Source organism: Orcinus orca, chromosome 1 (genome assembly GCF_937001465.1).
Source record: "Orcinus orca chromosome 1, mOrcOrc1.1, whole genome shotgun sequence".
NCBI lineage: Eukaryota > Metazoa > Chordata > Mammalia > Artiodactyla > Delphinidae > Orcinus > Orcinus orca.
The window spans coordinates 51,028,690-51,055,800 of record NC_064559.1 but is presented as its reverse complement, the minus strand read 5'-3'; the positions used below and the strand labels follow the sequence as shown (position 1 = coordinate 51,055,800).

General features: G+C 49.1%; 1 protein-coding gene across 1 annotated transcript in view; it reads left to right on the top strand.

Annotated features, from left to right (window-relative positions):
• The first annotated feature begins 7,258 nt into the window (after nt 1-7,258).
• Nucleotides 7,259-27,111, top strand: part of LHX4 (LIM homeobox 4) — a 43,673-nt gene continuing 23,820 nt past the window's right edge. Inside the window, exons 1-2 of the mRNA XM_004269819.3 lie at nt 7,259-7,452; nt 25,089-25,260. Coding sequence (XP_004269867.1) covers nt 7,377-7,452; nt 25,089-25,260 — 248 coding nt within the window. The 5' untranslated portion in view covers nt 7,259-7,376. The remainder of the gene's footprint in view (nt 7,453-25,088; nt 25,261-27,111) is intronic.

Genomic DNA, 27,111 nt, shown 5'->3' with positions numbered 1-27,111 from the left:
TGATGACAGGGTTGTTTTATAGGTTAGCCTTGACACCTGCAGCTATTTTCAAATGGATCCAGGCTGGACTTCCCACCCCTCTTCCTCCTGCTCCCCGTTTATAGCCTCCTCCTTAGAAGCTGAGACAACAGATCATCAGGTTAGAGGCTCTGGGAGTGGGCCCTGGTATGGTAGTGTAGACAGCCCCACATTTTTGCACTGTTTCCTCATCGGTAATGTGGTCGGATTACGATGGGCCCTACCTGGCTTGGGTGAGAAAAGGTGTGGGAAGGCCCTTAACCAGCTATAGAGCACCACAAAAATGTTGGTCACTGAATCATTCTTGGATTCAGGATGCCCCTGAGTCCTGGAGACTGAAGAGGGAAATGGGGTAGGGAGAAAGGGTGTCAGCTGTGCAACATCTGGACTCCAAGTTCTTTCTTTAAATGAACTTGGATATTAGGTCAACTTTAAAAACAAAGGCAAAGAGAGCATAACTGCAGGTTGTGTGGGCAGAGCGGTTCTTCTGAAGAGAAGATATAGCATCGAGTATCTCAGTGTGCCATGGAGAGGCTGTTTGGGGAAGGATGCAGAAAGAGCAGAGCCCAGTTACTGATTACGACTGGGGGTCACCTTCTTAACAACCACCACAATGACATCTGATTGCCTTCTGTGTGTTGAGCACAGGGCTCTGGGCTTTATATGCATCATCTCTAATCCATCAAGCACCCTGCAATGTAGGGGAGGCGTTTCCCAATTTTACAGTTGAGGAAAGAAGTTGGCAAGATTAAGTAACTTGCCCTAGGTGTCAAGGGAGCCCTGATGGTCTGACCCATTGCATCAGAAGGCTATTTTCAGGGAACCCTTCTCCCAGCCACCACCCAGCTGTACCATCCTGTCTCCTTTGCTTGGTACAAAAGCTGCCTGTTTCCATAGTGGAGTGGGAGCTTTTCACAAGATGGTTAAAATTTCACCAAGGAGTAATTTAGGCACCTTGACCTCAGCTTGTAAACATGCTGTAAGAGTAGGGGTCTCCTCCACCTCCAAAAGGGGGAAAAAAAACCAATCATGGGTCTCTCTCCCAACTAACATTTTTAGGAAAGAAGAGCTCCCAAGTTCTAGTCTTTGCTTGAAAGTTCCAAGAGAGTTTCTTGCCTCTCCCATAAATATAAAACAAGAGAAAGAAAAGCAGGCAAAATACTACAGAGGGGGTACAATAATGATGCCAGCCAACGTTTCTAGGGAAAAGCTCCCTAGGTGCTTCAGGTGACCATCTGTGAGGAGAGTACCGTTGTTATTTAGCCATTGAGAAGGCAAAGCAAGGAAACTTCCAAAGGTTACCCCAATTAGGTTGTACACAAGTTGGGATTTGAATGCAGGTACCCTGAGCCTAGAACCCAAATGTCTGCTAACCCAGTCTCTGAGTCCCTCCCAGCACAAGGAAGGCAGATGCACCTGGGGAACTTTGCTGACACTATGTCACCGGCAGGCTGGGAATCCTGGAGCAGAGTAGGCTATGGGCTATCTGCACCTGACACCCCGGTCATTGTCTTCCAGGGTCCAGCCAGAAGCTTGCATTCAATAGATGTTCAGTGAATGCATGAATTAAGAAATAACCTAAAATACTCTAGATTTTTGATAGGAAATCAAAAGAATGAACCCTGAGATTAGAATGAAACCAAGTTCCCCAATTCACTCCTCTGCTCCCCATACACATAGGCCATGGGGTACGATAGCTGCACAGGTGGATCTGAGGATTTGGCCTTGCCAGGTAATGTATTCTGTGTGGACCCACCACCTGGCGATGCCCAGGAACCTTCAAATAAAAGTTACTTTATGGTGCTGGCAGAAATATAAGCAGACTACCTATGACAATACCCTGGCTCCACTTCTTACTACCTGTGCAACCTTGGGCACATCACTTGACCTCTCTGTGCTGACTCAGTTTCTTCATCTGATGGGGATAATAATAGTTCCTGCCTCAGGGGATTTGTGAGGATTGAATGAGTTAACATATACGGAGCACTTAGAGCAGTGCCGGCGACATAAAGGTTAGCTTTTGTCACTTTCCTTCTTTCTCTAAGGATCCCAGTGCTCTTTACTTATTCCGTTTCTCAGCCACTTACTGACTCATAATCTCATTTTAAGAGTTAGATGTCCAAGTACAGGACCATCTCTTTTCCATGTCCCTTAAATTCCTGTGTCAAGGACACAGGGCAGGTTTCAGATGAGCAGTAACTAATCGGCATCCCAGCGGGGAGAGATCCCTGGAAGATTCTGGGAAGAGAAGGAGACAAATGACAAAGTGGTGGGCTCACAAAAGGGGCCTGTGACAAATGACTGGGAGGACTGGGTGGACAGATGGAGAAGAGCAAAGGCCCCTGTCCTTTCATTGGAGAACTCCTTGTGGCTCCCCGAACAAGACAGTGACTCCCCAGGGGCTGGGCTTAGGGTTTGTCTCCCTGGTTTTCTCTGCTGGGATGACTAATATGGACCGGGGCAGAGGGTCTATATCAATCTAGCCCAGCAGAAAAATGAATGAAAATTGAATTCCCCAAGGAGAATCGGGGAGCTGTTATCCAGACAGAGATAAATCAAAGGATGCCACAAAGACAAGGGGGAGCAGGATTCCAACAGCAGGAGAATAATTAAGGAAACAGTTTCAAAATGCAAATGATAAAAGAGGGTTTGAGAGGAATAAGGACAGGAGGAAATAATTGGAGATGGGGTGACAAGGAGCAGAGGCAGCGAATTCATCCCTCAGTGGAGAAAGGGACTGGGCCTCAGGATTCCCGGTGTCTGAGGGTGAACTTGCCCACTCTGTGAAGTTCCTAAAGTGCAAGGGTTAGAAGACACACAGGTCTGCTGTGCGGAGTGGACAGAGCACCAGATTGGGAGTCAAAGGCTGGATTTAATTTCCAGTTGACTCTGCAACTTATTAGCAGTGTGACCTTAGGCAAACCACTTAACTTCTCCGTTTCCTGATAATCATACCCAAGCCCAGGCATGATTATGAAGATCAAATGAGATAAAATATGTGGAGGAACTTTGTAAAATGTAAAGACGAATGGAAGCTTTAATCATTTTCTTAAGTTGAATTCTGGAGATTCTTCCCTTAGAACTGGATCCACTGACATGTTGGGTTTGGTTCCCAGAAATGTAATATGTAAATGTCCAGAAAGTACCAGATACTCTTACTGGCTATTGACCAATGCCCTGACAGAACTTAGACCTGGGGAAAGCCACATCACCACCAGGCCATCCTCTGGTACCCACCCTCCCATTGGGTTGTAGCTGGAAGGCACAGGTCTGAGGAGGCTCTGAGGACCATTGCTCCTGGGACGTCACTGGCCAGCCATGGGCAGCTGTCAGTGGGAAAAGCCCTGAGTCAGCTCAGAGGTTTAAGTCCGAACAGATGCACCCCAATGGTCTTCCTGGGCTATTCCACAGTAGAGATTATCTGCCTTCTGTGGGAATCAGCCGTTCTTCCATTCTGTGGAGGGTAGAGACAAGCTTAGCCCCTGTTAACCTCAGTTTTTTCATCCACCAATACCACTTATTGAACTGTTGTGAATAATAGGTGGAATTATACATGTAGAAGCACTTACCCTGGTGCCTGACACAGTTTTAAACTTTCCATAAGTGTTGGTTATTATTATTACCACCATATGCTGTTATGTTGTTATCATTATCGCTATCTGCAGCAGCAGCAGGCACTAAAAAATACATTTAAGGAAAGATTTTTATTGGGGATTCATTATTAGATGGGAAGGCTAAGGCCCCAGGAAGAAAGTGAAATACCTTGACAGATGTAGATGTTAGTGGAAGACCTTGGGAATGGGACTCAGCTCATACCAGGAGGCAAATACCTCTAGAAAAGTTTAGGAATGTAACAAGGGCATTTATTCGTGGAGCTACATTGCGTGTACATGTGGGAACACAGAGGGGTGCGGGGGGAGCAGTTGCTCACGAGGTCAAGAACTGAGAGCCAAACGGATCTCCCAGGGCTCCTCTGCCATTGGATAGACTTGAAAGTGGCATCCCCTGAACCAGCCCTAGGCACAGGAGAGTCTCCACCACAGTAATGCTGCCCCTCACCCAGTGAATGACTTAGTGACATGCAGTGGGAAGAGGGCAGGACCCAGGCAGGTTCATATCAGGGGAGTAGGAGCCGCAGAGAGCATTTTAAAAATGTAATATTAAATTATAAAAATAATTACCACATATGCTCTATATTTCACTGCATATAAATATTTTATCTTTTACGGATATTACTGAAAACATATAACAACTTTACAGTAAATCTGAAAAAGAGAAGAAAAAATTTCATAAAATACATCTCCCTCGTATACTATTTTCCATAATGTACTTCTGAATAGCATTCTGATATATTTCCTTCCAGTTTGTCCCATGTTTTTGAAAACAACTTTTATTAGTTTTTTTCCACTTTATAAAATAACGTGCTCATTGAGGAAACTGAAAAAAGCAAAAAGAAGAAAATAAAAATTATAATGTACAGGTAACCACTTTTATATTTATATATATTTCTATTTATGCTTCTTTAAAAAATAATTATCCTAAAGTTCATACTGCTTCATATTCTCTTTTTTCCCTCACTTCCTTATAAATCTCAAACACTTTTCTACATTATTACTCTTGTGTTGTATTTTCTAATGACTGTATCATTCCATTTTATATACTCTAATAATCCCCTGCTGTTGGATATGCAGGTTATTCTCTTTTTTAAACGTCCTTGCAACGATATCATTATAAATATTCTTGATTATTTACTGTGGACAAATTTTTGTATGGATTGGGTCAAATCCATCACACTGTTGGGCTATAAAAGATATTGCCAAAATGCCCTCAGAGGACATTGTCCCTCTTTGCATACCCACCAGGAAACTGTTTTCTAATTTCCCCACACCCTAGCCAACAATGGGATTATCACTGCTTTTATCTTTAACATTTTTACATACTTATAATCATACAATAGTGCATTCTGCTTTTTAAAAAATTTAGTATTTCGCAAGCATTTCCATGTTGCTAGGTTTCATAATTAGTTTCAATAATTGTATATTAATTTTCTTTTGTTGGATTTTTAGGTTATTTTTCTCCAAAATGTAACGCTGTAATAAGCATCTTCATGTATGAAACTTGTTTCGAATTTTATTATTTCTGTGGAATAGACACTCAAAAGTGGAATTTCATGAGCTAAAGTGTATGAAAAATTTATGGGTTTGATACATACTGCCTAATTGCTTTCCAAACGAATTTAAGAGCTTATAAGCACACCAACAATATTTGTGAGAGTAGCAGTATCAAATAACCTTCACCAGCACTGAATTCTACCATCCGCCCCCCTTTACTCATTGAACAGACAAAAAAGGTGTAAGTGCTACGATGCTTTGTTTTTCCTGTCTTTGATTCTTAATGAGGCTGGCATTTCCTCGTGTTTGTTTACTAGCTAAATTTTTGTAGAAAACATTTTGGTAAACACTGAAAATGTCACCGGGTTCTTGGCTTTTTTCCTGTGCCCTGGAGTTACCTCGCAGGTAAACAGGGCAAGAGATGATGCCAACCCAGTACTAGGTCACATAGAAGGCACTGTGACTTCATTGAAAACAAATTCTAAGCGCTGACAGCCATGCCATCCGCTCCCACACTCATGCTTGTCCCTCACCAACCCTGGTGTCCCCTTTTTGGGGACAACGCCAGGAGAAAAAGCAGGGGACACGCTGGAAAGTTGGAGAGAGCACACAGTTCCCTTTCCCACCCGGGCTGGACTCCACTATGCTGGGATTACACATATGTCTACATCTCTAGAACGAATTCCGAGTGGCGGTGTCGCCGCCGGGTCCGGGGGATGGGTGTTCCGCGTCTGCCGGTCAGGCGGCGTAGAGAATCTGATGAAGCATGAGGAAACCTCGGCGGAGACCTGTCCCAGCGGCGGGCCTTCTGTTTTATTTCCTCCAGGAACTCGCGTTGAGAATTGCTCTGTGTGTGTGTGTGTGTGTGTGTTATTTCCTCCAGGAACTCGCGTTGAGAATTGCTGTGTGTGTGTGTGTGTGTGTGTGTGTGTGTTGTAAATACCGTAACAACACACACGCCTTTTCTGGTTAGCCCCTGGGGTGGTGTGCTCGCTGCCGCCCCGCACACACGAGGTGGGGAATTGTTCAAAACGCCCGCGGTCGCAGCGCTGAGGCAGAGCGGTCTCTGAGGACCGAGGGCAGGACAAGCTGAGAGGACGCGGGCAGAGCAGTCGGGACGGGGCGGGGAAGGACTGAGGAGCCGACTCGGGGCTGCAGGCCGCGGCGTGCGGGGGCGCGCACCGGGGGCCCGCGCCCTGCCACCTCCGTGCGCAGACCCTGGCTGCTCTCCTCGGCCCGCCGCAGCCCGCTGCGTGACTCGCGCGTTCCAGGCTGAGTACTGGCTGTCCCTGGCCCGGCCTCAGCCAGACGCGGGGGAGAGCGAGCAAGGGCTGGGAAGCGCCGGCGGGAAAGGAATTGGCCGGAGGAGAGGAGGAGGAGGAGGAGGAGGAGGAGGAGGATGGAGTCATCTAGTTACGGAGCACGCTCCGTCCGCCCGAGAGAAGCCCGGGACCAAGAGAGCGCGACGGGAAGACACCGCCGTGCGACCCAGGCCTCCGGAGCGCCTGCCCCGCCCTTCCCCGCCCCTTGGTTCGAACGGAGGGGCGGAGAGGACACGAGCCGCCGGCTGAGGCCGGAACCCCGAGAGGATCCACGGAAACCAGCGAGCCCCAGACGCGGCCGTCCGGGACCACCTGCTGCCGCGGCCGAGCCAGCTGCAGTATTTATACACGGGGCGCTAGCCCGCACCGCGGGGAGCAGGGGGAAAGGCCCGTGAGGCCCCGCCCCGCTCCATGCGGTCCGGCCCTCCTCTCTCAGGGCGCTAGCACCACCACTCGGGCCTGGGTCCGCCGCTCGCTGCTGGGTGGGGGGCTTGGCTGAAGGGCGGGCCTCCCTGCGGAAAGCGACGTCACGGCCGTTCCTGCAGTGTGAATGAATCAAAATGCCTGGGTGACCGCGGCCTCCTGGGCGGCCGGCACGCGAAGGGTGGAGGGGGAGGGGGAGAGAAGCGGGCGGGGGGAGGGAGGAGGGGAAAAAAGCCAGAGCTGCAGCAACAGCGTCTCCTCAACCCGGGATGTGCACCAACCCGGGAGAGCGAGATCAAAGGGATTTGAAACAGACTGAGGACTGGAGGGGGGAGGGGGCCAGGCAGCCTGTGGAATCCTCCTGTAGAGGCGGAGGGTCCGGCTTCCACCGTGACTTCGGCGGTCTGGTTGGGTTTTTTATTATTTTCAAATTTCTGAATCCAGCTTGAGCGAGAGAACGAGAAATCTCCGTAGACTGCGACTCGCTGGCTCTCGCTCGGAGATGATGCAGAGCGCAGCTGTCCCCGCGGAGGGGGCTGTCAAGGGGCTCCCGGAGATGCTTGGTGTGCCGATGCAACGTAAGACACCCCCCTTTCTCGCTGACTTAATTTGATAACGAGACGGCCGGCAGCTTTGGCCGGTTTGGGGCGGGCCGGACGCTGCGCGTAGCCTGGACCGGAGAGGACGGGCGGGGCGAGGGGCCGGCGGCCCGGGCGCAGAGGCGGTCACAAGCAGGGGCACCAGCTAGAGTGCGTTTGAAGGGCCTGGCCCTTGGCTTTTGGGGGCCGAAAGTGAAAGCCTCCCGGATGGTGCTTGAGGCGAGCCTAGGGATACCGAACCCCGCATCCCCAGCCCATGTTTTTTCTAGGAGCCTTGGGGAGAGTGCTGTCTGGGGACAGACACCAGAGGAAAGAGCTGCAGGCCAGGCCTAAGCGCTGGGGTGGTCCCCCAAACCCTCCTCCCCCGCCAGGGGAGGGGGCTACGGTCAAAGCTCGCAGTACCGCGAGTGCAACTTCACCCCAGCTGGCGGGAAGTTAGCGCGTCCCCCGCCGCCGGGGCTAGCGGCGCAGAAGTCCAGGCCACACGCGCTGTCCCCACGCGCAGGGCGTGCGCGCCTGGTGCGTCCGCAGCCGCTGCTGCCCGCGGCGCCCGCCGCCTGCGCCGCCAGGGACTGCCGGCTCCTGGTGAGGAAGTCCACTCGCCATATTCCAGCTAGCCGAGGAATGAAGGGAGGGAGAAGCACCGGGACGAAGTTGCGAACTCGGGGTACAGCCTTGGCGCACGCGAGAGCAGGCTCTCAGTATGGTTCAGATTCGAAAGGAGAGAGATAAGGGTGTGCGGGCGCTTTCTTTCCCGTCCCCGAAATTAGGAAGGCGGCCGGAGCTCGGGGCTTGTTTATCCTCAGGTGAGTGCGTGTGTGTGTATGTGTGTGCGCGCGCGCGCAGGGATTTTCCCAGTGAGAATTTTCTCTGTTCCTTGCTGGTGAACGAGGTCTTCGGTGGAGAGTCTGTGCGGAGGCCAGAGCAGGTCCCGTGGCGTCGCGCTCGCTTGGCTGGCGCCGCGTGAGCCCTGCCCCGCAGGCTCGCGGGTTCTGCGGAAAGCCCCTGGGCACGGTAGAGAGAAGAGGGGCTCCCTCACTCCGCTCGCCAAGGGGCTGTGCTTCCGCCCGCGACTTCTTCAGTGGACCGGTAGCTACATCCTTGAGGTTTAAGTAAGGACCGGCTCATCCACGGAGGGTGCCTACCTAGGAACTAGGGCGCAGCAGCGCGCCCTCCTGCGCCCCGGCTCTCCATGACATGGTTTCTGCCCCAGCAGTACCTCCAAGGCAGGCTGGCGAGCGTGTCTGTCCCCTCACACCCCTACCCCGCGACTTCCTGGGAAGTTTGTGAGAGGGGACTAGAAGAGGATAGCTTCACTCAAACCTACTTAGGTTGTTCCTTGACTATATACTACAGCTATGTTTTGTATCTTTTTCTGTCAACTGTTGGCAAACAGTTCCAAGTCTGCGCTGTGCCTTGGGGAATTTACCGTTAAGATGTATCTGTGGAAGGCATTGGGGATTCACTGACTCCTTACTACCCCAGCCCTCCGAGGGCAGGAGGGAGTGGATCGTCAGCCCCTGCACGAACACAAACCCTGGCAAAGGTGCTGCAGCTTAAGTTGATTGTACCTTTGCGCGAGTGAGGGGAGTGTGTGAGTGGGCGCAGGTGTGTGTGACTCACGTCCTTGTTACCCGATACAGCTGTGCTTTAATAGTTGTGGTCCATAGGTGGCCTCTGTTAGGACCGCAATGTAAGACGGTGGGTTTTGCTCTGACAGCCTTTCTTTGGATGCGCAGGACACACTCTCAGAAGGTCTCACTTTTCGTTTTTCTTACTCAGAGACAGCTTTGATTTTGTCGTCAGGAACTCGATTTCCTAAATTGCCTAGAACTCACCTTCAGAGCTACAGTTCGCCAGGCCTCGGCGTCTGGGTTGGAACTGTGGAAAACTTAATGAGGTAGAGAAGGGGACTCTCATCCCAGGGTGGTCCAGTGAGGCAAGGCTGAACCAGGAGGGGTTGGTCTGACCTTCCTTTTGTCTTGCCGTGGTTCTGTGGCCTGGGTTGGAGGAGGCACTGGCCAAAATTTAGGGGACCAATCCCTGAAGGCTTTGGGATCAGCTTTGTTTTTTTTTTCTTTTGGGGATGTGTGTGGATTTTACCCTCCCCCATTGCAGCAGATCTGGCTTCTGGCTATTAAGCTGTTGGTGCTGGGCACTGGGGGACTGGTCCCCTCTGGCACATATACCCGATCATTCTCTTTCTTGGGGCATCGGACCCAGTAGCCTAAGAATTCCATGGGGGGGGGTGGACATGCCCTTGGGCCTCAGGGAGGAAGAGGGGTTAATCTCCGGCTGTGGGTGTTTAAACCTGGTAGTGGAGGAGACAACAGAAAGGCTGTCCCGCAGGGATCCCTCCAACCTGCCAACTGGAAGGGTCACCCGCCACCCCACCACCAGGTTCTGCTTCTTCACTCTGGGCCACCACAGATGGAGCACTTGGCAGCGCAGGTCTAGAGATTCCCCAACCTCAGTGCCTCTGGTGCCCTGGCCTCTAGGGGTGTTTTAGGGGTTGGAATCCAGTAGTCTTTTGCTTTGGCGGGATGGGTGAGGCGCATTCCCTTCAGGAAAACGTTATCAAATTATGTAATCATTTCTCTCTTTTGGTGGCCTTCCTCCTTACACCCTGTACGCCCCCCACACACAGCGCCTCCAGACACTGCTCGCTCCTGGGTGGCCTGGTCTTTGAAGCGATTGCTGGCCTTCTGCTTTTCCGTGCAGAGGTTGCGGAGCGGGTCCCGGCCTTCCCACTCCGAGAGCCCCTGGGTCGCCGGATCGGGCCGTGCCTGGCTGGGGCTTCTCCGGACAAACTCGGGGGTCTTTATCCGTTTGAGGGGCGTAGGCCTGAGCAAGAAGCTCGGGAGAATCCGGAGGGAGGAGGCTGGGAGCAATCCGAGACCAACTTTGGGTAGAGAAATAGAACACCCCGCGCCCCCCCAAAGCGCGGACTGGTGGGCGGGGCAGCCCCCCTCCCGCCGCCTCAGGTCAGTGTTTTTTAAGGAACTCGAACCCCGGCTCCTTGCTCTGAGTGGTGGGAGTGCTCTGCAGGAGGCAACACCCTCGACACCCTCGGGGTCACATCCAGCACGCGCAGAGTTCCTTGTTTTGTGGGCGCCAGTGGATAGGTTCAAAAAAGGACTTCGTCCTAAACTGATGCGTCCCAGCTACTTGGCCCACGATTTAGGGTGGCTGGTTTCTCTTGTTTCCGGCACACCTGCCTTTGTCCGGGGTCGTCCCCGCTGCCTCCCCCAGGGCTGCCAAGGCCCGAGTTCCCACAGCGCCTAACCCAGCGCTGGGTGCGCTGGCCTCTTAGCCTCCTCCGAACCTCTCTCCTCCCCGAATCCAGCAGTTCCCCCACGCACCTGGGTCCTGTCGGCCCCTCTTGCTGACCAAGACGTTTGGGAATAGTGAGGGACGTCCAGGGAGGTGGGCGTTTTATCCGCCCCTTGCCCTCGGTTTTGGTCCATCTCACACGTAGTCTCCCGGGGCTCGCAGGAAAGGACAACGGACATCCCGGAATGCTGGCTAGGGAGCAGGCCAGCCCCGCGGGAGGAAGGAGTGATTCGCCGGGTCCAGGCTGGGAGTGGTAATTGAGAAGCCAGCCCGGGCGTCTCCCGTCCCTTCCTTGTCTCCTAAAAGATCTGTCTTGCGCTCTTGTGAACCCCGAAGCTGTGGGGAAAGGGCATTTGATTTTGTATTTGGCAGGATCTGGGCGAAGGACTCCTCAGGACGCCTCACTACCCTTTCTTCCCTTCCTGGCGCTCCCGCGCGGGGTGCGGCTCCCTGCACTGGTCGCGTTAGAATCCTCGTCCCCGACCTTATCCTATTGCGGGCCATTTCTTAAGGGTGGAGTGAACTCACTTTCCGGTGAGCAGTTCTCTCAAACTCTAGAGCAGGGATTTGCTCTTCTTCCCATTCCTGTCTTTTCTCGTGGTGCCAGGAAAAAAAAAAAAAAACGGAAAAAAATATAGAGATTGAAATTCCATCAGATTCCAGTACAGATATCCAAACAGCAGCCCCCGACGCCACAAACCTCCTTCCCCGCGTCACAAAAATATTGTCAGAGGCGGGCCAACTTTTAAAGGTCAGACTGGCTGTCTCCGTCGGCAGATTCGGGCCTCGCGGGTTGGGGATTCAAATTCTCCAACCGTGAGGATCCCGTCCCAGCGTCGGGCCAGAGCCACGCACCAGCCAGAGGGAGTTTGGAGAAACCCGGGTGACTGCGGCCGTGCCTCGCTTGGGGTGGCGGGAGGCCGAGGGCGCCCGAGGGGCGCGCTGGCTCCGGCCTCCTGCGTTCCCTTGCCTAGATCGGAGAGGGCAGAGAGGGCGGAGGGGAGCCCGCCTGGGAAGCCGCAGACTCAGGGCGCTCAGGGAGAGGAATTAACGATTTAACCAGGACAAAGAGCAGGCAGGTGGGCGGGTGAGGGGCGAAGGTCTGCACTGAGCGGTCCCATGTCCGTGTCTAGGTAAGACGAAAAGTCGGGACTGAAGAGAGGAGACAGGACCTAACTCGGGTGGTTTCCTCGCTCGGTCGCCGTCCATCCTCGCGGAAAACCAGAGCCAGGCGGGGCCGGGCGGGAGCGGCGTCCTCGGGTCTGGGAGCGCGACCTGCGTGACCTTGCCGCCACCAGGGCAGAGCTCCTCCGCCCCGCGGGCAGGCGCCGGCCTGGGTGGCCCGGGGGACTGACGATGAATTGCATCCAAAAGCGTTTGCTGCGCACCTGTGGGCGGCGCAAGGTCCTGAGCGAGCCTGCCGCGCGCCCTGGGTTTTTGAGGGCTCGCTAGGGGAGGCAGGTGCGGACAGGGCGGCCCTTCCCGTGGAGCCGGCTTCGCACGCACCGCGTCCAGCCGCCCCGAGAGGAGGTCGCAACTGCGCAGGGGGCAAAAGAGGAACGCCCACCGCGCGGCGCGTTAGGCATTTCTGCTCTTTGGCCCTTTCCCACCTTCCACTTTGCCCGTTCCTCTTCCTAGTTTATTATCCCTATTGGTCTGGGACTGGCCAAACCCGGAACCAGTTTCCTACCTGTTTGCAGCCGGGCAGACTTTTTTCGCGCGAAGAGGCGCGGCAGGTGGGAGCGCGGCCAGAGAGCGGAGACAGTAAGCTCTTTTCTTGCGCATACCCATTTCGCACCAAGAATTTGGGAAGACAAAATTAACCCCCTACGCTGGCGGCACAAGTCTTTCTGTGACTTTTTAACCCTTAGAAAGCTGTTCTCAGATTTTGGGAGCGGCTCCTCCGGCACAGAGCCTGGAGGCAGCTGGCGGGTCCCTGCGCTGCGCGCGCCCTGCCCGCATTCTCGTCTGGGCTCCCAGCGCTCAGCGGAACTTGAAGAGCGCTTGAAATGTGGCAGGCTCAAGAGAGACGAGGTCTGTACCTGCGCAGCCGTTGTTGTAAATTAAATTCGACATGGGGAGGGAATTGGTAACACTGTGTGCCCGGGGAGAAATGGAGCGGGTCGCGGGTTGTACCCACCATCCTACAGAGGAAGCCGCGGCTGGCCTGGCACTCAGCGCAGGCTTCACTCTTTGGGGCTCAGCGGTTGGCTTCATCACGGATGAGACCTTTTTTTTTTTTTTAAAGAAGGCAGGGCGAATGTCTTTTAAAGGATTCTGAAGGGTGAAACTAATCAGGAAGAAGAATTACTAGCAAAACCCCGGGCGGGATGAAACCAGGAGCGGCGGAAGTTAAAGGAAGGAATACCAAAGCTAGTTGTACCTCCCTCTTGACACGCCGAAAACAAAGCGGGGTTAAGAATGTAGGCTGAACGCTCTGGGGATTAGAGCAACGTGAGTCCTCAAGACGTCTTGGGGACCGCCTACGCGACCAAATACCAGGGTCGATTTTTTAAAAATCGAGTCCTAGAGGTGAGGTGGGGGTCGAGGCAGGCGGGAAACCGGCAAAGCAATGGCTTTCCATTGAGTAGACAAAACACAGCCCACAGGGGCGTCTTGGGTTTTGAACAGTGACCTGATGACCCCGCTGACCAGGTGTAGACAGCCTCAAGTCCTAAATATTTCCATTGTCCTAACACTTCCCTTTTGCCTCGGATTTTAGTGTCCTTTCACTCTGTGCTACAGTCAATTAGTGATTACTTAGCACCGCATTAGCAGACAGAACCCGGAGAGACTCAGGCGCTGGGAGGGCTGCCGCGGAGGAAGGGGAGGGAGACAGTCACACCTGCAGTCATCCGGATTGGGAAATTAGTTAACAGGGACTCACCTTTCTTTCTATCACGTTGTTAAGGAATCTCCTTCGAGCCTCTTGATTTAGTCAGTAATGGTGGCTATCTTGTGGTTTTCCCTGGGAAACTAATCTTCTCCAAATTAAGGAGTGGTGGAGGGGGAGGGTTGGTGGAGTTGGATGGAGGGACCTTGTGCCATTAGGGAAATGTATCAGGATTCGGGCTGAGACGCTTTGGAATGCAGAGAGACTTGGAACCAGTTTAGCTGCTGAGTGGACGCAAGGAGTAATCTTACCCACTTTGGGAAACCTAAGGTTGGAGACAGACTGAAACAGCAGTTTGCTATGGCAGCACCAGATGCATTACTGTATATAGATTGCTGGGTTCCGAGATGGCTGGGGGTGGGGCTTACTTTTGTAATGGTTTTCCGCCTTTCCTCCCTTCCTGGAATGTGTTGTTAACAATGCCTGTAACCCAAATGCGAGCGAACAGGGTCTACTGTTTTTAGTAAAATTCCATCGTGGCTTGAATATCTGTATTCCTTCTCTCTCTCTTCTTCCTTTATCCCTTCCTTCCTCTGTCTCTTCCTTCTTTCCTTTGTGAGATCTTTGCGGGGAGGAGCATGGGTTTGTGCAGGAATTCTGAGCACCGGGGTGCCATTGGGGGTTGAGTGCCCAGCAAGCTACAGAGAGGTGAGATCCATCTCTCTCACTGTGTTCCCAGGAGGCCTGGGAGGGAAGAGCAGTTTCTGGGTCCAGAACCAGAAGCAGCCCTGGAGCTGGGCTATTGTTTGCTGTAGGAAGAAAACCTCACATGCCGCTGTGAGGTTTTACCTGTTTTAGTCCTCAGTTTTACGGAACCCTGATCAAAATGGAACACAGATCAACCATTCTGAGGCACTGCAGTTGGGGGTAGGTGGACAGGTTGGGTTTAATTGGCAAAATTGAAATTGATTCTCCCTTGGAAAATGTACTTTGGGTTAACTGTGTTAGTGGCGGACTGGAAAATCATCTTGGGAGGCAGCTCCTAACCCCTGTTGTTATTTTGGTGGATTTCTTTTCTCAGATCGCCCCACTCCCCTTCCCTCTGTCAATCTGGGTCTAGTCACAGATGTTTTACTGCGGCATCTCACGCCCAAATGCCTTTAAAGTATAATTTGTTTTCATTATAATGTTAGGGGGTTAAGGGATTGGTTCTGGGAATAGCTTAATAGAGAGAAAACTTGCGGCCAAATTAATTGAAAGTTTCTTCTTATGAGGGACCGGTTGCCAAACATATGGAATATTGCCACAGAATGAGACATCAGAAAAATACGTTGTGGAGATTTAGCAATGATTAAATGTGAAAAATGGAGTGGAAATAGATGTGTACGGCATTTCCATAGACTGTCATGGATTTGTTTAATGTGATTTTTCTGTTTTATTTGCAATTACTGAGAATATTCAATATCCTACTGAAGATTACTAATTCTGTGTCAGTATATAATCTAGAAGATAATTCTATACTTGCAAATATATGTTTACATTTCTTATTTTATCGACTATGGGACTCCTCCTATTAAAATGTTATTCAGATTCAGCCTTAAAATGGTAACATCAAAATTGTCTCCAGGATACTTTTGATCTTTTATTGAAGAGGTTCCTATTTTTTGAGCTAAGCAGAAGAACAAAGGAGATTTTCAAAGGGTCGTCAAACCACCAAATGAAACAAATAGGACCCGCGGTGGGAAGGCTTCTGGAGGAGAAATGGAGGGAAAATAGAACGTTAGGCGTGATCATTTCTGATATGAAAAGGATTTTCTGACTTCTTCCTAGTTGTGAGTCATTTGTCAAGACAAATTAGAAAACAAACTAGAAATTAGATAAGATGTAGACTGAAGTATTTTCAAAGTATGTAAGTGAATAGAATTATATTAGAGAATATAATTTACCTTAAATGTGATACCAGTGTTTTTGTTTGTTTGTTGTTTGTTTGTTTTACTTTTCCCAATATTTTTGTGGCTGGCCCAGATTACTACTATATTTAATGCTGCCATCACCATCACAAAGTTCAATAAACCTTTTATCCTTAAGTTTAAAAGAATTACTATTGGAATTTTATGCTTCAGCTGTGTTGTTTATGAGATTATTCTTACTAGGTTATTGAGATCCCTTAAGAGAAAGTTAATGAAAACATTTTGGAAAATTATGTTATGGGCTCTTCAAGATACATTGGTTTAGAATAAGGGAACATATAAATAAGGAAACCCTAAGCTGTTCAATAAAAATGGAGTGTCTTTAATAGGGAAAGAGCAAATAAAGAGCCAGGAGGGGGAAAAAAACCAGACCCATCTAGTTATGATTTGTCATATAAACTACATCCTTGGTCTCAGTCCTCTGTTCCTTCAGTCACAGTTAGCAGGTGATTTAAAAGGGGAGTTGTGACCAGAAAACAGGATTTTATTGTCAATGGTGATGGCAGTGACTTTCATTTGGAAAGTTTTATTTTTAAAATATGTATCGAATAACAGAACTTTTAATTAATTTAATTTAACTGTACCTCTGTTATAATTCTTAGATTTGGATATTCCAGAACTTAGGTATGAGTTTAGGCAGGCCTGGTGTCATACTTATGTCCTGTGGCTTTATGTTGACACACTTTAGAATTAGTCATTCCCAGACGAAATCAAGGAGCCCCCACTGAGATTATTTTCCCAACCCGCCTTTTCAAAACCACCTTCCTTCTTACTCAGAGAACCTTAGGTAACAGAGCAGCATTGTCTGCCGTTAATTTTTCTCCCCCTTCTATGTGGGGAAGGACTAGAGAATTCCAAGAAAAACATTTGCATAATATTTCAATTATATGTGTGTTTCCTTAAAGCCCCATTTGGCTTTTTTTGTAGTCAGTAAAAAAAACTTAACAAATAAATAAAATTGTGTAGTTTTGGAAACATACATTGGCCAAATGTTATTTAAGACAGAGTTCAAAAAAACTACTTACCAGCGAAAGGATTTGGGATGAAACCCACCAGACAGAGGTGGCTTTGGTGAACACAGTTGGAAACCTTGGTCTTCAGTCAGCCCCAGAATCTATCCCAGAGAAAGAGAGGGTTCCATCCCTAGTTTGGCCCCCAACTGTGTACCCTAAGGGAAACCCTTTTAAATGTAGATTAGAGGTTCACTTTTCTCAGGATCTCTAGGAGGAGTAAATGAGCTTGCAGATTTGCAAGTACTTGACAAAGTTCAAAGTGCTGGTGAACTTAAAGAGGAAGATCACGGTTCCGTTTTGCAGGGGGAGTCACCCTCCGCGGGCTGGAGTGCTCCTGGGTGTCTTAAAGGGGATGGCCAAGCCGATAGGGAGCACTGTGGGGTCTGCAAACGGGGAACCCTGGAAGCATCTCCCCTGGACCAGCTCCCTATCCAGAAAGAAGCAAGGAAAACCTTTTCCTGGGCACTAGGCTGTCCAGCCAAATTGTTTGTGAAACAAAAAGAAGAACTCTATTTGTCCAAAAGGTAGTGAAAAAGCAATGTCTTGCAGGATTCCAAAGCGGCCCATCAAAGTCCAAATTTTACAAACTATGAATCTGTTCTGAACACTATTCCGACCAGTACAGAATACCTGTCTTTAAAATATTACAGTATTCACTTGCATTATGAGTCCAGTGGAAATATCTGAAATTCTAAACCACTTTCCCAGAAAGGTACACTTTCTTAAATACATTTTAGAAGTCATCGTCAAGTATGTTGGTTCTAGTTTTAGTCTCTTTAGTGGAAAAAAATGTTTTTCCTCACGTTGTTCATCTTCTGTGACCAAAGAGACAGAAAGCACACTTTTTCAAAGAATTAAAATCGATCAGACGAACACAAACCATTTCTGAAATGTTTCATGGTGGCCCCTGGTTCCTTGAGAGCAGTTTCTTGGAAAGGAAGAAACATTGAGTGGGGAATAAAAATGCACAATAGTTATGCTATATCACCAGAGGGCTGAGGGCAATTTGATCTACCACAGACCACATCAGACCTTTGATCTCTTCCACTTCCCAGCTTTCTGAAACTTCACTAACGGAGGAATTTGGGGATTTAAAACAGAGTCCATTGTTTGATGGGCCACTCTGAAAAACAAGCCCCTTGTACCTCCACTAGGGCACTCAGGTGATTTGAGGGCTGGACATCACGTTGTGTGTTTTATAAGCTTCCTTGATGAAGAAGTAGGTTATGGCTACAGGCAAAGGGTTTTTAGTTATTTCATATCAAATAAGAAATAGTCACTTCACCATTGGGCATTTAGATGTCTCTAAGAAAAATACTAGAAGCCTCAAATGTTAATATGAACTCAGTCCTTTCTTACCTGAATACATTACAGCAAAAGTGAAGTGAGGTCAGGCAGTTGGTGGTCCTAACCGCCGCACTCTCACCATTCACATGTGGGGAGGGGACCAAGGTCTGGCAAATTTGCCCTCATTCTATGGAAGAAAGAATCTGACAGATTTCTTTATTCCAAAAAAACTGAATCTTGTAATGTTGCATTATCTGCTGTTCATACTCTGGGATAATGTTGATTAGAAAGGGTTGTACATTTTCCAGATGCTTTAGAACTAGGGTTGTGGAGGAGAGTTTTGAGTGTTTTGGAGGGGGCGGTGGGAAAATTATATTGGGAAATAAGCATGAAATAATTTTGATACACTTTAAATATATAAATCCATCTTGCTGGAGGCTGGTCAGGAAAAGGGAGAAGGGAGCTGGCCATCGAGCTTGAACAATTGTATTATGGGGCTAAGGGTCTTATACTCATTAACTGATATGATCACACAACACCACAACCCCAGAGACTGGTGTTATTATCTCCATTTTACAGATAAGAAAATTGAGGCTCAAAGAGGTTAAGCAGTTTGTCCAAAATCACATACATGGTAGAATCAGAATCTCAAAATCTGGCCTGGGATTTATTGTAAACAATTTGGCAGACCTAAAAATTTGAAGATCTAAACTCTTAACAGAACTGAAAACTTTCAAATTCCCTCAATAGTTTTCCCAAAAGGTCTTTGAGCAAAATTTTCTAGTTCCCCCTAGTTTTCTATTTCACTCACTGCCCACTCTCCCCACCGCTCCAGAGTTGGACAGCTCCCTCATTTCGGAGGTGGCTTCCTTTCCATAGACACAGCTTGACTTCAGAAGAATTGGCTTTTTCCTGGAATCACAATGCCTTAGCCCTTGTATCAGGATATGTGTGTGCATGTGTTTGTGTGCATGTGTGAGTGTGTGTTAGTATCTGTGGTATATGTGTGTGTACATATGAGTATGTGTGTGTGCTAAATATGCATGTCTCAGTATATGTGAATATGTGCAGGTGCGTTTGTGTCTAAGTGAGTGTGGTATGTGTGGGTGCCTTTGTCTATGTATGTGTATGTCTCAGTGTATCTCTATTTGTGATTATGTTTTCCTCTGTGTGTCTGAGTGTATATGTGATTATGTCTGTGTTGTGTCTTTGTGTATGTTGTAAGTATGTGTGAATGTGTGTACATCTGACTTGTGTATGTGTCTGTGTGAGTGTGTGTGATGGTGTCTGCTTGGATAGCTGTATACACACAGCTGTTCTCCCTGTGGGCTTAGGTCTGTGCCTTGGGCCGTGTCTCTCCTGGGTGCTGGTGGATGGCCCTGCAGATGGGAGTGTATTGTACTGTGTGGTCCAGCATCTCCACAGATTCCTTGCCTGTTCAAGGGATGTTGCTGTCTTTTCATGCCTGGGTTTATCCTCTGCAGAGCCCCAGCAGAGAGCATCACCACAGAACACTTTCCTGCAGATAAAAATTTTCATTTTAAATGAAACGACTCCTTGGATCAGGAACTGAGTTTTTAGATCAAATGCTGTCTTAGTGACTGCAAGGATCTGCTTAAACTCCAGTTTTTAAAGTAAAATTCGTGATATCAAATACTGCATGAATAAGTTGAGTTTACTAGGGATTTGGAAATTTTGGTTACGACTTTATTTCTCTTAGGAAACCTATATAACTTCTGTCCTGTTCAGACTCTAAATTATTTTTAAAAAATCATAATTTATTGTAGGTTAAAAAAAAGATTTGTTGCTCTTTAAAATTTTCTAGTTCGTTCATATTTCACACATTTCTTTCATCTAAATAATTGCATGGAGCACCGACTCCTAAAGTGTGGGGTTGAGTTCACAGGTCCCCACCCCCTCACAGGCAGGGATGAATCTGAACTTGACAGACGCCATCAACAAGCTGGCACTTTGCAGCTGGGTGGAGGCGATCAGCCGGACAGGGGTTCCCACTCCCAGCCCTCCTTGGGCATTAGGTGTCTGTCCCCTACAACACATGCATACTCTGTGCAAAGGATGGAAATCTGTCCCTCAGACATTTCCATTTGCCTAATTGTTGGGGAGCACCAGAGGCTAGTGGCTCATCTACTGCTGTCACTGCACACAGAGCAGCTTTGAGCCACCTCCATTTACCCTCCATAAAGTGACAGGGTCGAACCAGCCAGGTGGGGTGATGTCTCAGACCCTCCAGCTCTGGGGTTGGGTGAGCCCATCTCGCACACAGGCCCAGTTGAAATCCTGGTTCCCCCGTTGTGGGACCTTGGACACTTTGCTTGATCTCTCCCAGGCTCAGTTTCCTCATCTGTAAATTGGGGATAATAACAACTCCCTCACCAAGTTGTGCGGATCGAGGAAACATACATTTAGGACCTGGCACAGTTTATAACAGGCTCTTGTTGCCTGGTTTTACTATTACTATAGGTATATTGTGGGTCTCTTAAACCATTTCTACATTATCTCTTTTTAAAAATGCTCTCTCTCTCAAAATCTACAGTGGAATACAGTGGGAAAGGTTTTGTTTTCTTTTAACTTAAAAAGCACCCTTAGTATGTCTCTTACATTTTTACCAGACTCAAGGACCCCCAGTTGGGTCCCAGGGCCTCTCTCTGAGAACCCCTAGTGTGGGCAGCCCAGCCTGTCCCTGCCGGACACATCCCCTGCAAGCTGGAGGTCGAAAGAAATGGCTGTCTGCTGCTTTTAGTGTTGTTCCTAAATATGATGTTGCCTCAGCTTCCAAGCCTCTAAAACTCCCCTGCCCGCCCTTCCCGCATACATTAGCCTTAATGTATTCTCTCTTGAATACTCATCATATTAAGGCTCCCGGTAGATACCTTGCTCGAAATAAATTCTACGGGCATGCATCCTCGCCCTCATCCCCATGCATTTGTGGCCAGGAGGAGAAATAGAACCGCTTTCCTCGGAGGCCAAACAACAATTAGGTGGAAATTGGCGGCCCTCTGGCCCGGGGGGAGGGCGGGGTGCGGGGAGGAGCGGGCTCACGCCCCGAGGGTCGTCCCCAGACCCCAACCCCCAACCGTCGGGCTCTCCAGGGGTTAATTTGCCCCCGCTGGCCGGCTGCCTGGCTCCTGGGACAAAGACATCCCTAGCGGGTCGTGTCCCCGGGGCCTATGGTCCACGGCGACACACAGGTCGGGCCGGGCACTCTCGGCTCCGGGGGCAAACGTTCCTGCAGCTCGGCACCCGCCCGTCGGCACACCTCTTCCCTGAGCCGGAGGGCTTCTCGTTAGGGCTTCCTTCCCCTCTTCGAAAAAGATGCCTGAGCAATCTTCCTCCACACCTCCTTCCTCAAGCCCCTGGCTCCGCAGCTGCTACAGCTCCGAACGCGAATTCCTGCAGGGGAGATCCACACCCTTTCCCGCTTAATGGCCAGGTTTACCTGTGTTGTCTCCACCGCTTGCCCAGGCTGGACTTGTCATACCACAGCAGCTCCAGGTTATCCTACCCTCATTCCCTAGAGTCTCGCCTCTTCTTTCCCAACCTCCAGCTGGTAAGGGCCCTGCTCTCGGAACCCTCCCTGGCCGCTCCAGGGATGCCAGTCCCTGATGGTCCCTGGAGAGAGGCAGGCGTGTGGTTGAACGGGCACCTGCCTGGAGGTGCCAAGCACGCCTCCCCACCAACCACGGCATAGTTGCTGTGTGATGTGGGCCCTCTCTGAACCTCCGTGGGGGGATCTTGACATCTTTGCGGAGATTCTCGGTGGGAGTTCAATGAGGTCAAGCCCAGGATCGTGGGCCCCTAACTTTCCTTACTCTCAGTCCAGCGGCACCACCTCGAGCACCTGGTTACTGCAGTTATCTTATCTCCTAATAATAGCAAGCCTTTACTGAGCACCTACTGTATACCAAGTCCCGTCCTACGTATATTGATTCATTTACCTTGACAACAATTCTACCAGGTACTATTGTTATCATCACCCCACTTTTACAGGTGAGAAAACTGAGGCAGAGAGAGGCAAAGTAATTTGTTCAATCTTAGAAAGCGGAGCTAGGACACAAAATTAGGCAGTCTGGTTTCAGAATCCGTGGTCTTCATCTGTGTCCTACCTAGCCCTTCTTATTTGATGGAAATTCGTGTAGCTGTCATGTGTTTAGCACTTTTCTGGGACTCCTTGGTAAGTACTTATTGGTTGAACAATTTCTTTGCCAAGGAGGAAATGTTTTGAGATAAAAAGAAAGTCCCATCTGAACTGGGACAGGTACCAAGTGTCCAGGGCTACACGTATCTGGTAGTTTTCATGGGGCATTTTGGTCTGAGAATCAGGTCAAAGGGCACGGAATCTAGTGAGTATGACTTTCGGGCAAATGGTGGTGGCTGCCAAGACCATGAAGGAAACAAGCTGTGCTGGGGTTTAATTGGGTCCAAGATAGACAATTGTGTGTACAGGGCTAATGATGACAGTGAATGTCCCAACAGTGTGTCTGTAAGTTTTAGATACAGATGACTTAATACTTGAGAAAGCTTTCTCTCTACATAGGTTTAGATGTGCTTAAAATTTCCCCCTAATGCTTTGAGACTAATTCCTTATTTCAGCACTTTAAAATTATATCACAACCAACAAACTTGCTTTGAATCAAGAAACACTAGACTCACGAAATCCCACGAGAGATTTGGTTTTAGTACTTTTATTGACATTTGGGGTGTGCAGGAAAAACTAGTGAAGAACTGTTTCAAGTGAGCTTCTTAGAGAGGATTTGATCAGTGATTTATTTGGTGAAAAATATCTGTGGAGTTACTCTTGTGTGCCAGACATTGTGCTAGGCACGGATGATACAAAACTGAGAAAGAAATGCTGTTCCTATTCCTTGAGGATCTCACCTTCTGATGGGAAAGATGGTGTGTAAAAAAAACAATTAGCAAAAATGCTATTTATAATAGAGGTGAGAAACCCCAGGGTTACCAGTCTCATGACATGCTATATCACGAGGCTACCATAGGAGGCCAAATGCTTGCACTTTTATGTTTTTGTTCTTAACATTTGTTACCTTCCCTTTTTTGAGGAAAAGGACCAGGGAAAATGGCTAGAGATGCTAGCACTATTTGTTCATCCAGCTGTGAAAGCCTGACCATTTTGAAACTAATTCAGTGACTCAAAATACTATCAACCCCCTGAGCAATCCCTTGGTAGAGATGGGATGGCAGAGAAACAGACCTTGAATAGGAAGTCACCCAGCACAGGAACAGGGTGCGGTAGTGGTTCAGGTTCAGTTGCAGACAACAGAATCCATTTTCACTATTTAAGTGGAGAGTGATCAATTACCAGATAGGTAGTAGATGACTTTTAACTCAGTGGAGCCAGTTCTGGACCAAGCTGCTGGGAATAACTCCCAGCCCCCAGAATGTTGTTGCTTCTGCCATGATTGCTCAGGACATTAAAGCCAGAGAACCCTGTAGCCTCTGCCATGATCCACACCGGCATAGTGGGAGCCTGCCTCTTGGCAGGCTCCATTCAACTCGGTTCTGAATTCAAGTCTCTTCTAAGTTCACCTGATTGGCAGACTCTAAATCACTTTCGGAACCCAAGCTGCAAGGGAATCTGGAAAAGCAGTTTCTAGTTTTCCTGTCTGCAGTACATGAAGGCATATTAGTTGGGTATGTTGATCGAGTTAATCGATGGTATCTTTTGCATTTCATTAAAATGCTGAGATTCTCTCTCAGGAGACTCTCTCAAAATACTGAGATTCTCCAGTGGACAAACGATTAATCTCCAAAATATATAAACAGCTCATGTAGCTCAATATTAAAAAAACAAACAACCCAATCCAAAAATGAGCAGAAGACCTAAATAGACATTTCTCCAGAGATGACATACAGATGGCCAAGAAGCACATGAAAAGCTACTCAACATCACTAATCATTAGAGAAATGCAAATCAAAACTACAATGAGGTATCACCTCACACCAGTTAGAATGGGCATCATCAGAAAATCTACAAACAACAAATGCTGGAGAGGGTGTGGAGAAAAGGGAACCCTCTTGCACTGTTGGTGGGAATGTAAATTGATACAGCCACTATGGAGAACAGTATGGAGGTTCCTTAAAAACCTAAAAATAGAATTACCATATGACCCAGCAATCCCACTACTGGGCATATACCCAGAGAAAACCATAATTCAAAAAGACACATGCACCCCAATGTTCATTGCAGCACTATTTACAATAGCCAGGTCATGGAAGCAACCTAAATGCCCATCAACAGATGAATGGATAAAGAAGATGTGGCACATATATACAATGGAATATTACTCAGCCATAAAAAGGAACGAAATTGGGTCATTTGTAGAGACGTGGATGGATCTAGAGACTGTCATACAGAGTGAAGTAAGTCAGAAAGAGAAAAACAAATACCGTATATTAACGCATATATGTGGAACCTCGAGAAATGGTACAGAGGAACTGGTTTGCAGGGCAGAAATTGAGACACAGATGTAGAGAACAAACGTATGGACACCAAGGTGGGTGGTGTGATGAATTGGGCGATTGGGATTGACATGTATACACTGATGTGTATAAAATTGATGACTAATAACCTGCTGTATAAAAAAAAATAAATAAAATAAAATTTAAAAAAATACTGAGATTCTCTCTCCAGGAATACCTTCAGGCATGGACTTTGGTCACTACCCACCCCCAACATATCATTTCTTTTTTATGCCAGATGACCTCTCAGTCCATGCTTAGGCAGGGCTTACTTTAGAGGCTGAGGTTTTTAGCACAGATTCTACCCAGTAGTGAAAATGTCATAGAAATAAAGGTGAATGTTATTGGGTCTTCCTGGCCATTGGCTGTGGAATTGCAGCTGGCAAAAGTGGAGTTAGCTGATGCTGCTAGCCTTGTGGTGCTCTTAGAAACAGGCAACCCTTTTGGGTCAAAGCCACCCAAAGCCAGGCCAGCAAAGCATGGATTGGATTTCAGTCCCAACCTACTCCTTTGACGAGGCACCTTTGTGCAGTGTACAACCTGTACAACTGTATGTGGCAGCCCTGAGGGTTTGGCTCATGTCCTTTCCCAAAACAAGCAGAATGAGAAGACATCCAAACAGCACCTGGTTAGTGGTGCCGTACAGAAGTCTTACATTGCCTCTCTCTCCTCTCTCCACAGAGATCCCCCAGTGTGCTGGCTGCAACCAGCATATCCTGGACAAGTTCATCCTGAAGGTCCTGGACAGACACTGGCACAGCTCCTGCCTCAAGTGTGCAGACTGCCAGATGCAGCTAGCTGACAGGTGCTTCTCCAGGGCCGGGAGCGTCTACTGCAAGGAGGACTTCTTCAAGTAAGTCAGAGCTGGGGGCTGCACCTTGCTCTCCTTGCCCTGATCTAACTGCCTCCCCCATGCAGTGCGGGGGAAGCTCTCAGTAAGGCAGGGTGGGGAGGGTGGGGGTCCACCCTGGGTGGGGTGGGTGAATCCTGGTGCTGAGAGGCTGTTCCTCATTGAGGGCCCCCTTTTGATCACCGGCCCCATCACCCCCTGAGGCCCAGAATCTCGGCCTCACTTGAGCTCTGCAAGGGCCATGGGTGGGGAGCCAGCAGGAGGCAAGAGCCAGACTTCTCCAGGGTGGCTGACAAAGGATCCCTGCAAACCCTAGAACGAGTTGCTCTTTCTGTCTTGGTGAGTTGGTGCCCCAGGGCACTTGGCTGTATCATTCCTGCGGCTTTCAGAGTGGTACTTTGAATTTTGTGCCCCAAATCTAGAGGCATCTCTATGGTTGCTCCTAGGGTCTCAGAGAAGTGTTGCTCCTGGTAGGGGTTGAGCCAGGCTCAGACAGTGTCATCAACTTCAATGGAAATATGACAGAGACAGTTTTGTGTGACGGTTTAGAGCCCAGACCCTGCCTGGGTTTGAACTCACTTACTAGCAGTGTGCTCTTGGGCAAGTTATTTAACTTCTCTGTGTCTCAGTTTGCTTATCTGTAAAATGGGGCTGATAATCATAGGGGTGTTAGTTTTGAACGAGTCAGCATGTGTAAACTCCTTAGGATACTTGCCTGATACATGCGTATTAGCTCTCAAGGCTGTCCTTGATTCTTCATTCTGGGGTTGGGTCCATCAGAAACAAATCATGTTGGAACTTTAGGTCAAAGTGAGGGGATCTCCTAGAATTTATTTTCCATGGCATTTAGTCTGAGACTTCTCTCCGAGAATTTATTACCTGAGGCACTTAGGCTGATGCCTCAAGTGACGTGGGCCAGCTGGTAACAGCAAAGCCAAGAGCAGGAGGTGGGGGGTGTCTGTCAGCGACACAGAGCCCAGTGTGGGTGGCCCATGGGGCGCGTGGAGCGTGGTGGGACTGCCGGGAGGCTCGCCAGCGCCGGGACACACTGGGCACAAACGAACAAGCCCCGGAGAGATGGTGTGCACCCTTCAGAGGATGTGTTTTCTGGAGACAGGGAGAGGTGCCAGTCCTGCTACAGAACGTGATCTCTCACAAATCCTCCCCAAGGCTTAACTGCGGGGAATAAGTGATTTGAATTTCCGATTCTCAAATTTGGTTACTCCAATATGAGTCGAAAAGCCCTTTAAAGATGATCTTGGTAACCACAGGGGCTGCCTCCGTGGCTTGTGTTCGGAAGGTAGCACTCATTGTCACCATCACACTTTGGTCAAATGAGCACTGCTCTCTCCTTGGGCGTGTGTGTGTGTGTGTGTGTGTGTGTGTGGGCACATGTCTGTGTGTGTGTGTGCATGTCTGAGCTCCCTGAGGGTGGGGCGGTAGCTAGCACAGGCAAACCCAATGAATCCTTGATGGTTCCAGTTGAGGGATGGGCCTCTGCTTCTTCCTCTAAGTCTTTTCTGTGGACTGTTCCCCTTTCTCCCATCTTCCTTTTGCTCTCCCCCCCTCTGACCCTTGCCCTGTTGCCTTTATTTTGGCATTTACGTGGTTCCGTCCCCTCTACCCACATCCTTTCTCAGCAGCACGTTTGCCTCTGCCTTCCTCCCTCATGGGCGCCGTGGCCGAGCACCATGGCAGCTCTTATGGGCCCCTGGATGGGACGAGTGTCATCGTGCGTGGGGGGAGGACGACAGGAGGACATAGGTGGGTGGGCCTGGCCATCGGGGTTTGCTGAGCTGTCCCTGCTTCCGGGGCCGGCGCATCATCCTCCTATTTGGAAATCCTCGGTGAGCT